Source organism: Tenrec ecaudatus, chromosome 1 (genome assembly GCF_050624435.1).
Source record: "Tenrec ecaudatus isolate mTenEca1 chromosome 1, mTenEca1.hap1, whole genome shotgun sequence".
Taxonomy (NCBI): domain Eukaryota; kingdom Metazoa; phylum Chordata; class Mammalia; order Afrosoricida; family Tenrecidae; genus Tenrec; species Tenrec ecaudatus.
The window spans coordinates 127394029-127412289 of record NC_134530.1 but is presented as its reverse complement, the minus strand read 5'-3'; the positions used below and the strand labels follow the sequence as shown (position 1 = coordinate 127412289).

At 46.1% G+C, this 18261-nt stretch overlaps 1 protein-coding gene across 1 annotated transcript in view; it reads left to right on the top strand.

The window, feature by feature from the left end:
• Positions 1–15716: 15716 nt before the first annotated feature.
• The window catches only part of CNN3 (calponin 3), a 30972-nt gene continuing 28427 nt past the window's right edge, over positions 15717–18261 (top strand). The window contains exon 1 of the mRNA XM_075558606.1: positions 15717–16027. Within this exon, the coding sequence (XP_075414721.1) occupies positions 15971–16027 (57 nt within the window). The 5' untranslated portion in view covers positions 15717–15970. The remainder of the gene's footprint in view (positions 16028–18261) is intronic.

Here is an 18261-nt window from a genome sequence, read left to right as displayed (position 1 = left end):
CCCAGGGCTGCATCAGGGTAGGTCCATGTGGCTTCTCCTCAGGGATGTCTATTGACAGGAGTCAGCCTTGTCAGTCGAGAGTCTCCAAGGGAGGGAACAGGGAGAGAAAGTGTCTCCTGTCTCCAAGGAGGAAAATACAGAAATTCCCAGATATCTCCGGAAAATGCCATGCCCACACAGAGGCCTCATTGGCTATTGACAATCTAGGCTCCACCCCTTCATTCTTAATCCTCTCAAGTCCCAAATTGATATCAGATTATGTAACCACCACAACTATTGCGTGTCAGATTCAATATAGTGTTGAGAAATGAAGTAATGCTTAAACACAGTTTTCTGCCCTAAACCTGCTTGCTGTCTAAAAGGTAGATTGACATGTAAACAAGTTACAATATATTTTGCTATTTTCAGGAGCCCTGGAAGCGTAGTGGGTTACACATTCGACTGTTAATCACATTGGCAGCTGTTTGAACCCACCAGCCACTCCTTAGGGAAAGGACAAAGCTTTCTAGTCCTGTAAAGAGTTACAGTCTCAGAAACCAACAAGAGCATTGAGTTCTGCCCTTTCCTATTGCGTCGCTCTGAGGTGACACTGATTGGATGGCAGTGAGTCTGGTGCTCGGGTTATGTTATACGCAGGAGCCTGTAAGGCTATGTGTTGGGCTGTTAACCGCAAAGGCAGCAGTTCAAAACCATCAGCTACACCCTGGAGAAAGAAGCAGTCAGTGTTCTACTCCCCTGACAAGTTTCAGCTCTAGCCTTTCCTCTAGGGTTCCTCTGAGTGGGAATTGCTTTGGTGCCAATGAACTTGGGTTTGGGTGTTACATGAAATAATAGAATCATGTACAAAATAGGACACACAGAGAAAAGGTGTGTGGGAAGCCAATTACTGGAGGACTCCTACAAAGAAGGCTTCTCGGAGAAGGCGATATCTGAATTGGATTTTGAAGGCTAATGGTAATCATTAAACTGAAGAAAACAGTGTCTGAAGAGGCCCCGAAGTGTGAAACAGCCCGGATGGTCCAGAGCCGCTCTTAGAGGGAAAGCTCGAGGCTGCTGGCCGAGGGGGTTGGAGAGGCAAGGAGAAGCCAGATGATACTCTTGGTAGTGATCATGGCAATTGTGACCAGGTTGCGGGCATTGCTCTTGCCAGACTCAAAAGTACATACTTTGCATCCACCCTATCCTGAAATTCTCTTTACAACTATCCTGTGAGCCAAAATGCTTGGGTTTGGCCACTAAGGTTTTTAAGGAGGGTGGACCCCCTGATCCCATGGGTATTTAGAAAAGTTATTTAGATGAACTGGAGAGGGAAGGCTGAAGGCATGATGCCCTTCAGTGGCAAGTAATAAGAGCCTCTGCTGGACACTGATGGGAACAGAGGGAAGGGGGCGTCGTTGAAAGGAAGTGACAGGAATTTGATGCCAAATTGACAACGAGGGAAGGGAAAGGTATGCACTCACATGATTCCCTTATAAATTGAAACTGCTCTAAGTTTTGAGGTCTTCTTCAAGAAAAAGGAGGCCTGGGATAAGATTTGGGCTACTAACTGCAAGGTTGATGGTTCGAACTCACTAGCCGCTCCACAGGAGAAAGACGAGGCTGTCTGTTCCCAGGCAGATTTAAAGTCTCACAAATCCTATATATTGTGTTATCTGAGCAAGAATCAACTAGATGGCTTGGTTGGGTTTGGGAATCAACAAAAGAAGAGGAAATAATAAATAAAAAGTAAGCACAGGGGCTCTGAAAGGGCCCGTGGAAACGAGAGAGCTCTTCTAAAGTACAATTGAAAGAGAAGTTTGTTAGTGTGTGTGTATGCGTGGTGTGTGTACACAACTCTATTTGTTATGTTTAACCCACGGCCATTGAGTTGATTCCATAGCAACCCTATAAGGGTTTCTGAGAGTATAAACTTTATGGGAGCAGCGAACTTCATCTTTCTCTCATAGAGTGGGCAGCTATCAAAATGCTGCAGTAAACAATAACACAACAACAACAACAAGGGAGCCAATGTGCCCATCAGGCATGGTGTCAGACTCTTGGGGGATTTGCGATCTTAGTTTTCCAGAAACCATTTTAAAACAGGATTTCAAATCCCAATTCTGCTTTAAGCATCTGGTCTTAGGCCAAGTTGTGTACCTTGACTCACAAAATCTCACTGTGTGGTTCTGAAGTGGGGATCGGTGACATTTACCTTCACGTAGTTGTCGAGAGGGTTGATAGTTCCATAGTTTACAGGGGACCCTGCAGACCACCTTCTAAAGGGGCGCAGCTTGAGGCAGAAATGGAGCACTGCTTACACTCTCCAGCAGCGATATCTGAGACAGAAGAATACATGATAATGATCAGTCGGAGTACTCCTCCCTTTTACTCTCCGAAATCTCCCTGTCTGGGATGTCAATTGGGTAATCAATCCCATGGCCCCTAGCGCTCCTCCAACGCCACTGAGCACTAGAGTGTTCAGAAGTTTCTTCGTCTCCCCAGAGCTTTCCAGATCCTCTCTGCCTTTCACGGTGGCGGGTTGAGTCCTCTGCGGTTCCCTACAATTGTGGATGTGCAAGGTGTACATTCGAAAACCTTGTGAAAGCTCATCCTGGGGCCATGAGGCATGATACTATGACCCATACATTCGTATGTGTTACATGAATATATTCTCTTTATTTTACTTAGTGAGAGTTTAGAAGACTTCAGTAGACTTCTTTAAGAATATTTATTGCATTTCAATGTGTGCTATATGTTATAGGAGTTTTTTAGTTAAACCTCTTAAGATTGCTGGGTCACACCCTACTAGTTGTTTTGTAACACATTTTACCGAAACTTGAACATTACTGACACATTTTACTCTGAGCACTTGGTCAGGGTTTCTAAATGTATCCTGACTGTGATAAGCCGAAGATGCATCCTCTACACCCCTGATGGCACCAAATTAGGGAAACAAACCAAATCAGATGCTACCTAGCTGGTTCTGACTCCTGGCAACTCCTGTGATCTAGAGTAGAAGTGAGACCCACCCAGTCCCACAGGGACCTTTTGACTGCCATCTTTATTGAAGCAGATCACCAGGCCTTTAATCCACAGCACTTACCAGTAAAACAACAAAATGAAAAATTATAACTAATAAGCCAGCAAAGGAAATTATATTTCATCATTTTAAAAAATCAATCTATTAGAAGCCATTGAGGGCCTTGGAAGAACAAAGAACAGATGGAAAAGGTAAAAATAATATAGCAAAATGAGAGATTTAAATCCAGCTATATCAACAATGCTTTGGAGCTATGCATAAGGTGTTGTGGTGCTGGAGAAGACTATTGAAAATACCACGGACCTCTGAAAGGACAAACCAATGTCTTGGAAGAAGTAAGTCCAGAGGGCTCCTTAGAGGCAAGGATGGCAAGGCTTCCTCTTACAAACCTTGGACATGTTGTCAGGAGAGACCAGTCCCTGGAGAAGGACATTATGCTTGGTAAAGTGGAGGAGCAGCAAAAAACAGGAGGGCTCTTGATGAGATGGATTGACAAAGTGGCGGCATCAATAGGATCAGGCACAAAGAACAATCGTGAGGATGGCATGGGACTGTGCAGTGCTTCATTCTGTTGTGCAGAGGGTGGCTACGGGTCAGAGCTGCCTCAATGACGTCTAACGACAACAACATATCCACATTGCATGTAGATGTTCTATACATCGCAATTGCAAGGCAACATTTGTCAGGTTGGATTAAATGAAGATGAAGAAGAAAAGAAAGAAATATACTTCAAATGGGAAGACAAAAATTAGTTAGACAAAAGAGATTTTAAAAAATCATGTTAATCAAAATAGAGCCGGAATGGTAATGTTAATGTCAGACAAAGCAGACTTGAGAACAAAGAACATTTACTTTGAGATAAACAAGTTCATTTCACAATGACCCAAACCAGAAAACATCAAACTCACTGCCGCTGAGTCAATGCTGACTAGTAGCCACGTCCTGTAGGTTTCTGAGATAGCAACTGTTTTCGGAGTAGAAATCCCAGTCTCTCTCCCACAGAGCTGCTGGTGGTTTCAAACTGCCGACCATGCGGGTCACACTCCAACGCGGAACCACTACACCATTTGGACTCCTTGACATTGATAATAATGTTGAATATACCCATTATGATGATTATGTTATCTTGACAAATGTACTTGTCATCATTGTGAATGTCATTGTGACTGACAGACAAGTGAATTTGTCAAGTGAACATAATCATCATAAGGGGCATATTCAATATTATTACAATGTCAACTCTTCCCAAGTTGATGTACATATTGAATGTAATCCTTGTCAAAATCCTAGCAGGAACTTGTGTAGAAATTGAAAAATTAGAAAAAGAAAAGAAATTGAAAAATTGATTATAAATTTCTGTAAAATGCAAAGGGCCTAGAATATCCAAAACAATGCAGAAAAGAAAAATAATGTTGGAGGACTAATATTACCTAATTTTAAGACTTATGATAGATTTAAAATATATTATAAGATTCAAACTATAAATAATCAGGTCATTGGAGTAGTGGACTAAGATAGAAGAATGGAACAAAGTTAAACTTCTAAAAATAGATTCATATATATGGACAATAGATTTCAGACTAAAGTACAAAGGCAATTCAGTGGAGAGAGGATAATGTTTTCCACAAATGCTATTGAAGCAATTGAGTATTAGTATGTAAAGAGAAAAAACAGAACTTCAATCCACACCTTGTATCATAGGCAAAATGAACTCAAAGCGGATTACAGACCTAAAAGCATATCCGAAACTATAAAACATAGATGACAACTTTCATAATCTTGGATTAGGTAAAGGATTCTCAAACGGGACAAAGAAAACACTATTCATAAAAGAACAAATAGATAAATTGGCTATCATGAAAATCATGGACTTTTGCCCTTCAAGAGATGCTGCAAGAGAATAAAAGACAAGCCATTAACAGAGATCAAACATTCTTAAATCACAAGGGACTGAGTAAAAAAATATCCAAAAGTAAATTAAAAAATACTGCTATAAAATCATAGGAAACTATAAGACAAAAATATAATCATATGAAGCTACTATTTCTTGGCACATCCTCCATTAGGATCGCAACGCACTTCTGAAGGTGGTGTTTCCATCTCTCCTACACTTCCTGGAGGAATTCCGCACTCCTCGGTTTACACTATATCAAAACAGACAAATGATATTCCTCTTAAGTGTTCTTTGAGTTTGGATAACAAAAAGAAGTCTGAACAGACAAGGTCAAGGGTTTTCCTAATAGAAGTCTCCCATTCCTTGCTATGTTCAAACAGTGAAGGGGTTCATTGTTGTGAGAGGAAAAGAAAGATCTTCCAAGAAACTTTCCATCAGTATCTTTCCACACCTTTTCTTTCCAAGACCTATCAGGAAAAGAGGAAAAACTATTCAGTGGGACTCTTCCTTTGTCCCACTCACTGTGAAGCTCAATCACCTCACCTCACTATCATCAACTCTGTATAGATCCCGAAAAACGTGTACGCCGGTCACTTCATCTCGGCGTTTTAGAGATCCAGTTTCGGAATTGCCTATCCCTGTCGATCCAGTCCATCACTTGAGGGTTACTTTCCTTCTGTGGTGGCTTGTGTGTTGCTGTGATGCTGGAAGTTGTGCCGCCGGCATTGCAAGTGCCAACAGGGTCACCTGAAGGGAATAGGTTTCAGCAGATCTTCCAGACTAAGAAGAGACAATGAAGAATGATTTAGATCCCAAACCTTATGCATAGCTTTAAAAAAATACTTTTATTGGGGCTCTGACATATCTTATTACAATCCATACATTCATCCAGTGTGTCAAGCACATTTGTATATATGCTGCCATCATCATTTTCAAAACATTCTTTTCAAACTTGAGCCCCTGATATCAGCTCCCCATTTCTTTCCCTTCCTCCACTGCCTGCCCTCCCTCATGAACCCTTGATAAGTTATAGATTATTATTTTCATATCTTACATCATCTTCCATCGTCCCTCACACATGTTTCTGTTGTTCGTACCCCTGAGAGGGAGTTATAGGTTGATCCTCGTGGTCGAGTCCCCCTTTCTACCCCACTGCTCCTCCTAATCCTCCTGGTATCTCTACTCTCATTCTTGGCCCTGGGGGGTTTGTCTATCCTGGATTCCCTGTGTTGCAGGCTCTTATCTGTAGCAGTGTGCATGCTCTACTCTAATCTGATTTGTGATGTAGAATTGAGGTCATGATAGTGGGGGGAAGGAAGCACCAACGAACTAGAGGAAAGTTGTGTGTTTAGTCAGTGCTATACTGAACCCTGACTGGTTCATCTCTTCCCTGTGGCCCCTCTGTGAGGGGATGTCCAATTGTCTAAAGATGGACATTGGGTCTCCACTCCATGCCCCCACCCGTTCACCTTGGGTATGATTTTGTTCTGGGTCTTAGATGCCTGATACCTGATTCCCTCGACACTTCATGATCACACAGGCTGGTGTGCTTCTTCCATGTGGGCTTTGTTGCTGCTTCTGAGCTAGATGGCTGCTTTTTTATCTTCAAACTTTTAAGACCTCAGATGCTATATCTTTCGATAGCCGGGCACCATCAGCTTTCTTCACAACATTTACTTATGTACCCATTTTGTCTTCAGCGATCGTGTTGGGTAGGTGAGCATCACAGATGCCGGATTGTTAGAACAAAGTGTTCTTGTGTTGAGGAAGTACTTGAGTCGAGGCCCAATGTCCACCTACAACTTTAATTCTTTAAAATGTTTTTAAATTTTATTTTATTTTTCTTAATTCTTAACATATAGATATGAGTACATAGTTCTATTCCCCTCTTATTTTATATATATATATATATATATATATATATTCACATATGTACATGCCTATATTTAGACCTCTATAAATGCCCTTTTAAGCATTTTCAAATACTGAAAGCCTATACAAAAAAAGCAGAACATTGTCTGAGATACTGCCAAAGGATGGGCCCCTTAGGTCTGAGAGCACCCAAAATGTGACTGAAGAGGACATAATGGCTTGGAGGGGAGTTGACCATGGAGAGGTGAGTCTCCTAAAGCCTGGACAGGGCTCCAGGAATTTACAGAATAGTCATTGAAAAGTTTCAGAAAGCTGAAGAAGCACCGGAAGCACTCACTCATCTATGCCAGGGAATGTGGAAGACAGCTACTTGGCCAACTGACTGGGAGAGATCCATATTTGCGCCCATTCCAAAGAAAGGTGACCTAACAGAATAGTCAAACTATACACAATATTATTGATATTGCAGGCAAGTTAAATTTTACTTAAGATCATCCAACAACGGGTGCAGCAGTATATTGACAAGGAAATGCCAGAAGTTCAGGCTGGACTCAAAAGAGGATGTGGAAGAAGAGATATCATTGCTGGTGTCAGATGGAGTTTGACTCGAAGCAGAGAAGACTAGAAGGATGTTTACTTGTGTTTCATTGACTGTGCAAAGGCATTCAACTCTATGACCCACAATAAACTGTGGATGACCTTCAGTGAACGGGAATTCCAGATCAGTACATTGTGCTCATTCAGAACTTGTACGTGGATCAAGAGGCAGTTGTGCAAATAGAACAAGGGAATACTTCAGGAAAGATATGTGCCAGGGTTGTATCCTCTCAGCATATTGCTCGATCTATATCAGAGAAGCTGGGTATGCAGAAGAGTGTGGCATGAGGAGGAAGGCTTATCCACAACCTGTGGCATCGAGATGGCACAATGTGCTTGCTGGGAGTGAGAAGGAAGTGAAGCCCTTGCTGATGAAGATCAGGATTGTAGTCTTCAGTCTGGATGACAACTCAATGCAAGGAAGACCAATGATGAAGATCAGGATTGTAGTCTTCAGTCTGGATGACAACTCAATGCAAGGAAGACCAGCATCCTCACAACTAGATCGAAAGGAAACATCATGATAAATGGAGAAACATTTGCTTGGATCCACAATTAATGCTCATGGAGGCAGCAGTCAAGAGATCAAAGACATATCGCATTAGGTAATTCTGCTGCACAAGACCTCTTTAGGGTATTGAGGAGTAAAGCTGTTACTTTGAGGACTAAGGTGTGCCTAACCCAAGCCATGATATTCTCCACTGCTTCACATGCACGTGAATGTTGGACATTGCATAAGGAAGACTTGAAGAATAGATGCATTTGAATTGTGATGCTGGAGAAGTATACTGAAAGTACCAGGGACTGTAAAAATACAAACCAGCCTGTGTTGGAAGAAGTAGGGCCAAACTGATCCCTAGAGGCAAGGATGGTGTGATAGTTTTTTTGTGCCAACATGGCTCCAGTAGGAACGTGTGGGCAGAGTTTAGGCTGTCAGACAGCTCTCAGATTGATTGAAGTTTGACTGAGATAAATGGCCCCCTCGAGGCGGGCCACTCTCTCTCCGCTTTCACCTTCCTGTTGACAAGCCACGAAGAGCCACACTGAGACCTCCGAGAGCCCTGGAAATGCTTCCACTGCCACTGGATCCACAAGACTTTGGACCCGCTGTCCTGTGATCTTCCTGCAGTTTGCTTCATTGCATGTGCTGCGTAAATCTGAAGAGGGATTTATGCACTAGTATCGAACTTATGGGCTAATATCAGACTTAAGGACTTGGCTGTGATGCTTTCTTAATATGCAATCAAAAGGCAGTTGTGATATAAAGCTCTTTCTTATACATATATGAGTGTCTCTCCATTTGTTCCTATAGTCAACCCAGCCTAACACAGATGGCAAGACTTTGTCTTACATACTTTAGACTGTTGTCAGGCGAGACCAGTCCCTGGATGTGATAGTTACCTAATCTGTTGTCAATTTGAGAATTAAGAATGTAGGGGTGGAGTCCAGACTGTCAATTGGATCATAGCCAGTGAGGCCTCTGTGTGGGCATGGCCTTCTCCTGAGAATTCTAGGAAATCCTCTATTTTCCTCCTTTGAGGCAGAAGAGACACCTCTCTCTCTCTGCTACTCCCTGCAAGACATCCTTGAGGAGAAACCACATGGACCTACCCTGATGCACCCCTAGAAGCTGGAGACACCCCTGCCAGAACTGAGATGCTTACAACGCCACTGGATCCAAAGACTTTCTACCCACTGGCCTGTGATCATCCTGCACTCTGTCATTGCATGTGTTTCATGAGTCTAAAGAGGACTTTATAGATTGGATCGTACATATGGGCTAATATCAGACTTATGGACTTGATCTGAACTGGGCTGGGACGTTTACTCAGTATTCAACTGTTCTTGTATATACAAATTTTTCTTATACACATATGCGTGTTTGTGAATTTGTTTCTCTAGTCTACCCGGACTAACACATTGGAGAAGAAAATCACATTGGAAAAAGTGGAAAAGCGGCTAAAAAGGGGAAGTTTCTCCACACAACGAATTGACACAGTGTTTGCATTAAGGGGCTCAGGCATAGGAACAATTGTGTGGATGTCTCAATACTGTGCAGTGTTTTGTTCTGTTGTGCATATGGGGTGCTCCGGGTTGGAGGCGACAAGATGACACCTAACAACAACATGATCCAGTACTCTGAGGAGACAGGCACATTCTTTAATCTAATGAAGCTTCATTCCATTTAGAACTTTGAGCATCTAAATCCACAAGCAAAGCCCACTATTAACCAGAGCATCCATGAAGATGCTCACCGGGACAACATTGGAATTTTCTGAGTCAGCTATGATTATCAACAGGGTTAATGGTGATTGTAAAACCTAATCGTCAAACATGTAACTGAAAGAGGGAGAAGCTCATTATTCGTGTATGAAAAATATAATGTGTACAAGAGTCAGACTTCATATGACTCTTCTATTCTTAATTCCATCAGTGATGTGCTGGAAAGTCTAGCTTCTATGGCGATCGTTATAGTCCCATTTTGGAATGAGTTCTCATTTATGCTAATGGACAGGTAAGGGTAGGATATTTGCTGACTTGAGCCATTGCCCTTTGTTTCCTTGGGGTGTATTGTGCTGAAAGACAAAAGACACACTTCTGGATAGCTTGGCACCATCTGGTTTCTTCACTACACTTTGCTATGGCACCCATATCACAAGAACTAATTGTTCTTATCTTGGAGGTACGGTCAGGCGAATGCTCTATATTTACTAACATTACGATGGTTTCTATATGTCTTACATTCGCTTTTAGAGGTATCTTTATCATTTTGTGGCAGTACATCATAGATCATCCACAGGGGGCTTACCTTAATGCTATTGATGGTAAAAATTATTATAGTCACTGGTAAAACACTGTTGTGTGAAGGATTTATGTCCTATGTTGTAGGACATCTGATTGGTCTCTAATATTTTTGTTACCTTGTATATCTTTTTAACTTGGGCAATTGGACGCTAAATTGGAGCTATGACAATACTTTCAGTTACATGCATATATGCTATGGATGACAGTGGAGACCCAAATTCCATTTTCAGGGTCTCTACATGGATTGAGCCCACAGTGGGTCACCACTACCCACAGAGTCGGCATGTGAACAGCCCTAATATTAGACAAAGACCATTGTAAAGAGAATCTAACTAAACCGTCTCAAGTCATCATTTTTTGGGTGACCTCAAATCAATGGGTCTGAATCCACCCATCATCCCATGACCACCAATTCCCTAACCTTGGGAGAGCAGTCCTCTGTGTCTTCTCAGAGTGCATTCCAGCCTTCAAGGGAATAATTCAGTTCCTTAGTCCTGCTACAAGTGAGTTCAAGGCAGAGTTCAGTTCACCCAGTGGGATTTCCAATTTGGGTCCTTCTTGTGTAGTTTATGAAGGATGTTGTATATCTTGAAAGTACAGAGTTCAATGTCCCAGTCTTCCATAGGATGTTGCCCAGGTCATCAGGGGTTGGTGGGAAACTAGGGTAAGAGGTTCTTAAAGGCATTTCTCAAAACAAGCAGCCACCTAATTGACGAATCAGTGCCACAGAGTAGAAGCACACTGGCATGTGTGATCTGAGGACTGAAGACAATAAGATCCAAACCCACAGGAGGGAATAATACCAGTGCTTAAATACTAAACACTCAGTTTGCAGAATGCTATGAATGATAGTGAAAACCCAATATCTATTCACAGACTCTCTATGTGGATTGAGTTCTTGATGGGTCCCCATTTCCTACAGAGTAGGAATGTGACCAGCCCTATCCTTAATAAATGAACTTGCACTGGAATGTATCACCTTGCCAGTAAAACTCCCTTTGGATCCACTTCCGATTTATCCTATAAATTTAATATCATTTGCATTTCTTTATATTGAAGTCTTTCACTGTTTCATATGATCATTGTTGCTGGGTCTTTTTTTCCGTCTTTTGTCCTTATTTCCTATGTTTTTCTGTGTAGGGAAGCCAGGATTTGTGGAGACAGTAACTGAGATAAATAGTTACCTAGGGCCATGAAAGGAGAGGGGCAGAGCTAGGAAGTCAACACCAGTGGGTACAAGAAAAAAGAACATGTTCCAAAGTTGATCGTGGTGATGATTACACAGCCCTTCTTAATATTATTGAACCATTGCATTACACGATGTTAATTATATCTCAGTAAAACTAATGAAAAAAATTTACAAATACACACTTCTATCAAAGCTATACATCTGTGTAGAGAGAGAGAGAGAGAGAGAGAGAGAGAGATCTTTGAGGCAGAGAGCGAGAGAATGTGTGGACCTTCAAGAAAGAACTGGCAGTGGGGTCCCTTCACTATCGCTGTCTAAAGTGGCAGGCCCCAGAAGCCTTGGGCTGCTAACGGCAAGGTAGTGGTTTAAAAATAAATACATAAAGTGGTCTGCACCCGAGGATGAGGCATGTGGGCCACGGGACAGAGCACAGCAGATGGAGCAGAGTGCCCTGCGCACTGCCCGCACCATAGATTTGCAATTGTAAGACGGGGGCCAGGGGACCACATGGCTGAGAGGTTGTGGACCAGATGGAGAGACTTGGTGGCTGGCTGTGGAGAGGCACTACTGTGGCCCAAGGACTGTGTCCTACTGTTTATTTTTCCCCATTTGAGGGAACCTCTTAACTTCCCTAATAGACTCTCATAATTATGCGTTTTGTTCACGAGTTCAGTGTGGCCACTGCAGCGGATTATCAAACCCAGCAGAGAAGGAGTGTCATGGGAGTAACAGTGGGTGCCTTGTGGCAATTGGCCTTGGGCTGGCGTAGAGATAGATCCTCTTTCTCCCTGCTGAAGCTGGACGATGCCAGATGTGGCCCTGGGGCTGATTTTTTGACTTATCAAATTATATATATTTCAATATATGTACAATATGCAATGGCCCATTTATCATATTTCAGTTAAATTCAATAAAGATTTTAGTATACTATCCCAAACTTTAGATTTTTCTTATTCTATTCTTAAATATACCATTTCGTATTCCTATACAAGGAATAAAATTACCCATGAATGTAGCCATTGGCACATAATAAAATGCAATAGAACCAAGAATACTATACATAAAAATGTCAGAAAGCACTTCAAGTACTGTGGAAAGATCAATGCAGTAACACGACTATTTCTTTTAAAATCATATGAACAGGCCAATCACATGGATCATTGCTGATGACAGTTCAACAAAATAGCCCATTGCCACTAAATTGATTCAGACTCATGTTGCTATGGTTAGATGCCAACGAGTTGGTTCCAACTCATAGAGCCACCATGTACAATAGCGTGACACATGGCCCGGTTCTGTGCCATCTTCACAATCGTTCCCGTACTTGAGCCGTTGTTGTAGCTACGGTGTCACTCCATCTCACCGAGGGCCCTTCCCTTTATCACTCCCCCTAGCAGACCATTCATGTTTATCATGTGAGTTAAATGTTCGTAAGGACATTGTGGTTACCTGTGACAGAATGAGTCCCCAAGCCCTGGCAACCACATGTGCAACGGCGTAACACGGTGCTCAGCCCTGTGCTGGGTGAACCCATGGGCCATCCCTGTGCCTGCCTGTGGATCAGACCATTGTGGTCCACAGAGTCTTCACTGGCTGGCTTTGGGAAGTAGCTCTCTAGGCCTTTCTGCCTAGTCCATTTGAATTTGGAAGCTCCGCTGGCACTGGCTCAGCATCACAGTAGCGCCCCTGCACTGACAGACAGATGGTTGGTAGTTGTATATGAGGCCCATTGACGAGGAAGGGAATCTAGGACTCCTGTCTGGAAGGTGAGAAATTGTAACCCAGTTGGGAGTCGATCCTAATTGAACTGACTTGTATTTTATGGAGAGCCTTTAAAAAGCATTATTTTAATAATGGTGGATTTGGGAAAGAGAAATTCAAGTTTTTGTCTATAGCTTTTCATGACAAAAGTGAATATACTTCCTGACTATTCTACAAGGAAGAACTTCTAAATAGATGAAATGATTTGGATCACATATTTTCCATTGCACTGTGGTTGAACTAAAGTCTGGCTTACATCACAACAAGAAAGTTTTCCAGCCTGGGCACAGAAAAGCACTTGGATTTGGACCTTCCATCAAGCTGCCATGACCCACACCTCCCTCCCAAAAGAGAGTAGGCGAGGTCTTGTGAATGACATACTGCCACTATCGGATGACTGGAAAAACAGCCCAAACCACTCTCAGCCCCGCTAATTATGGGTCAATTGTGTCATCTTTGTGTGGGAAGAATGCCCTAATTATCATTACCATGCTTGACTAAATAAGCAAATCCTTGATAAATCATTTCACTTTTCTCCCCCTTTCTCCTCAAGCCCGCTGGAACCACCAGGTCATTAAAAAATTTCTTGCAAAAGTGAATAGCAGGTTTGTGCATTTCCTTATCAAAACTCAAAAACTCACTTCCGTCGAGCTGATTCTGACCCATAGACAGGGTGGAACTATAAGACAGGGTGGAACTGCCCCTGTGGGTTTCTAAGACTGTAAATCTTTATGGAAGTAGAAAGCCTCACCTCACCTTTCTCTCCACATTTCTGTGTATAATTACTTTATTTTTACCTGTTTGGGCTCCTTTTTCCCAAACAAGTTGGCACACCTGGTTCCATAATCCCTCCCCCACCCCAACAGTTTTAGTGCACATACCTTACATATCAATAGTTTAATGGCTCAATCACACCAAGGAGATTGTACAATCATCACCACATCCATTTTAGAACACCCCACCCACCCCCATCTTCTGATACAGATAGATGCTAACTAACCACTGCCATAGAGGTTTCCCAGGCGGTAAATCTTCACTGGAGCAGGAGTGGCTGATGGGTTTGAACCGCTGACCTTGGGGTTACCCAGACAGCAGCACCAGGACTCCATGGTACAGACTCTAGTGGTTGGTAAATTATATTCTCGTACAAGGAGCTCTAGGATTGGAGCCTGTCTGGGGGAACACCAGAGAGATGGCGAAAGGCCAAGCTTCAGGCGTGGATACGGCTTGACCAGGATGCTTAGTTCTCTGGCTTTCAACTTTCTCATCTCTGAAGTGGGTATGTGATGTCTTCTCTGGAAATGGAATAGAGTCTGGGTAATGCAAATGATTAATGTGCTTAGAGGCTAAGGGAAAGTTTGGAAGATTGAAGGTGTGGGTCCGCTCAGAGATGCCTTGAATGGCCATCAGACCCGTGTCCCCCAAATCTGCCACTGCAAACCCTGGGTAGCAAAGAGACACTGACAGGCAGGCAACGCTATGACGAGCTTTGAGTTACTGTTGGTTCAAACGAGTTTCAGTGTGCTACAATTAACACATCATACAACTCAATAGTCCAATCATATTAAGAAGGGTATAGTTTTTAAAAATGAGGTGTTTGAGGCCGTCTGGGCCAGTACAAGATGCTCAGGTGAGAGATAAACGTTCTTTGACTACATAGCCGTGAGAACCAGTGCCAGGAACGTAATGGGTAGGAAACCAGGCTGTGAAAATCACGGAGGCCACCTCTGGCCTAAAGGATGCCTTCCTCGATGGAAAGGACTCCCCATCCCATCTCTTCCAAGTTTACAGAAAAAACGGCCGCCTGGCTTTTGCATTTACTGAGTTACGGATTAAGATGCTCCGTAAAGAGGAATCCAGAAAAGGACTTGAAATCCGCCCAGGCTTTGCCAAGGCAGAGTTTCTTCCCACTGCGCGCCGACAATTAAACACACAGGGAGTTGAGCCTTGCCCAAACCCTTGGCTGCCCCAGGTGCGGCGGCGGGGTAGAGGTCAGACCAACAGGTGTGGGAGGCTGCGTGCTGAGGGAAGGAGCAGGTGCCGGTGGAAAGAGGCCTATTCCTGGCCACGGAGGTCCCGGGGCTGCTCGCGGCGTTTCCAGCAGAGGATGGAGGGGCTCTGCCCTCCATCTGGGCGCGCAAGCCCTGGCGCTGGAGACGTAGGGGGAGGCGCCGGGGATGGAGCGGGGAGCGAGGAGGAGGCGGCGGCGGGTCAGCCGCAGGCCAGCCCTGGTGGGCTTCCCCTCCCCCCTCCGGTGGATGCCTAAAAGTTGACGCGAACCGCGGGCGTCGGGAAGCCTCTAGGCGCAGGGGCCCGGACTCCCGGCCCGCGGGGCTGATCTCCACTGCGCACCGCCCTGCGCTCGCGGGGCCGGGGCGGGGCCTCCTCGCGGCGGGTCTCGGTGGCGCGAGGGCGGGGCGGGGGCCGGGGACCCGCGCTGGGGAGCTCAGCGCCCGCCGCGCTGCAATTGGCCGCGCCGCCCCCTCGGCGGAGAGGCGGGAGGCGGCGGCCTGCCATTGGTCGGGCTCGCCGGCCAATCCCTACAGGCCCCGGGGAAGGGGTGGGGGGCAGTTGGAGGGGACTTGCGGTGCGGGGTGCCGGAGGAGCAAGCCAGCGAGCAAGCGGCACGCCAGAGCGGACCGGGCGGTTCCGAGAGACCCAGCCGGACTCCGTGCCCACAGCTCCGCCCGCGCCCCGCCGCCGTCTCCCGCACGGTCCAGAAGGGCGAGCTGCGAGCATCTCCCGCTGCCGCCACTCCTTGGGGCCCGGAGCGGGGAAGCCGAGTGCTAGAGACCCGGGACCGAGCGCAGCCTCCGCCGCCGTCGCAACCACCATGACCCACTTCAACAAGGGCCCTTCCTACGGGCTCTCGGCCGAGGTCAAGAACAAGGTACGCCCGGGGCCGGGGAGGTCGGGGCTCTGGGGCGAGGGGCAGGAGACGCCGCCCCGGGGGTCGTGGGCTGGGGGAAATCCGTGGGCTGCGCTTGGCCCCGCACACCTGGGCTCGCTGGCTCCGCGGCAAGTCGTCGGGGCGGCGCGCAGGATGCTTTGCGCCTCCGCCGCGCTCCCGAGTCTGGGCGCGCCGGCTCCCGAGCGCCCTGCTAGCTTTGTCCCCGCGCCGAGGCCCGGTCTCGCCGCCCGAGGGGGGTCCCCCGGCGCTTGGAGTCCCGCAGCGCCCGCCTCTCAGGCCTCCGGGGCTGTTCCGCGGCTGTAGGGCGCTCCCCTCCGGGAAGGGGGCGCTCCAGCGTGGCCTTTCGCCCAAAGGTGGGGCTGGCCGGCGCCTGGGGACCGGAGAGGCGCCGCCACAGCAGCCCCCGCCATCCTGTCCGGCCTGGGACTGCCAGCAGGTCCTGCGGTCCACCCACCTCAGCCCCCAGCCGAATTCAGCGTCGAGCAAAGTTAGGCGGTTACGTGGCCAAGCCCGGGGCCCCTCATTGTTCCTCGCCTGGCGGGGAGGGAGACCGCCGGGCGCCCCACCACTCCCCCCACCTCCCCCAGCTCCCAGGGGGATCTAGGGCCGGACTGAGACCCTTCACTTTTGCTAAAGTCGGTGCCTTAAGACAGGCTGCTGTTTGCTTCGCTGGAAGCGGAGACAAAGCCTTAGCGCGCTGCTCTGAGGGTGCTATCTCACCGACTTGAGACTTAGAAGAGAACGCCGGGAAGTTTGTTGTGCATGACTAGCCTTGAACGGTCGCGAGGAGTTTCTCTGGAGGTTGCTTTTGTTTTGGGTTTTATTTGCTGAGGGGGGTGGTGCTTTGCATTTATTGGACTTCGGTGACGCTCGTCTTTCCCCAATTGCCTAGTGTAAGAATGCTTTGGGTTTATCTCTGGGAAAGAGATGAGAGGCGTCCCCCTCCCCAAATCCCCTCCTTCCTTCCTCCCTCCCTGCATTCCAAGCCCATGACATCAGGGGTTTCTGGGGGGAGAGAGCAGCCAATCGGCGCGGAACTGCGCACAGAACGCTCATTGTCTCCTTTCTGCTGTTCTGGCCCCAGCGCCACAAAGGCGAGCTGCTGTGGTTGAGTTCCCATTAGCCCCCGGGAGCCGCCGCCTGTTCGTTTTGCCGCCGCGCCGTGCCACCGCTGATGGGATACCCGGCATTGCCACAACTGTAACATCCGTGTGCCGGGGGTGTGCGGGATGGGGTGTGTGCGGGATGCGGAGCGAAGGACGTCGAGGCGACCGAGCGCAGCACCCACTGCACACCCCGAGGGCAGAGGCTTGTAGGCATCGTACTAGAATTCCGTGAATGGTTGTGTTGCACACCAAACTGTAACTCTAAATTGGAAACATGCTTCGCCTGGTTATTGAATGTGCTTGCCCGGTTTGGAAAACGGACGCGGACACCCTTTTTAATGGACGGAAAACTGAGTGGTTCGTGTACGAATGATAAGTACGAACCCCACCGACTTAAAACTTTGTTGCAAGGGGTTATTCCGTTTCTTTCAAGGTACCCAGCGGGTGGCTTTCAGGAGGAGGTCTTTTCAGAGGAATCGTCCAGTCCCAACAGTTGTACGCGGTACTCTTCCTTGCCTCGCTTGTGCACATTAATTATAATTCGCCCTTGTGAGCCTCGGCTGGCAGTAGCCAAGGCTCTCACACCTTTTGCATTGTAAACGAGGTATTGACTTGGGCAGCCCTTCAAGTGACTGACTTTTCTTGGATGTTAAGATCCATGTTAATTTTTTTGCTGACTCATGTGGCAGACGTTACCCTTTCCCTGCTGGAAGGAAAGCCTAGAGCAGTGGGGCTAGATCACTATAATATTTATACATTTTAAAACATAGGGAAGCCTCCGTTTTCAGAACCCTGGGGGAGTTAATTACAAAGGCTTCAGGTTTATCCCTTTAAGCGCCAAACCCATCTGTTAATCACCCCTTTCATTTCAGACGGGTGGCCTTTTAATACAGTATCCTTTCATAAAAGTCTTTTGATCTTAACTGCAGCCCTGTGAGTTGGGAGGGCGGTTTATTGCTGTTCAGCATCATCTACAGATGGGATGCTTGGCTCAGAATGTGATGTGCCCAAGGTTACAGAAGAAAGTTAGAATAGTCTAAGAATTTTAACTCTTTAAAAAGCAATGCTTAGTGGCTGGGCTTTTTAGAAGTCATTATTGTCCAGAAG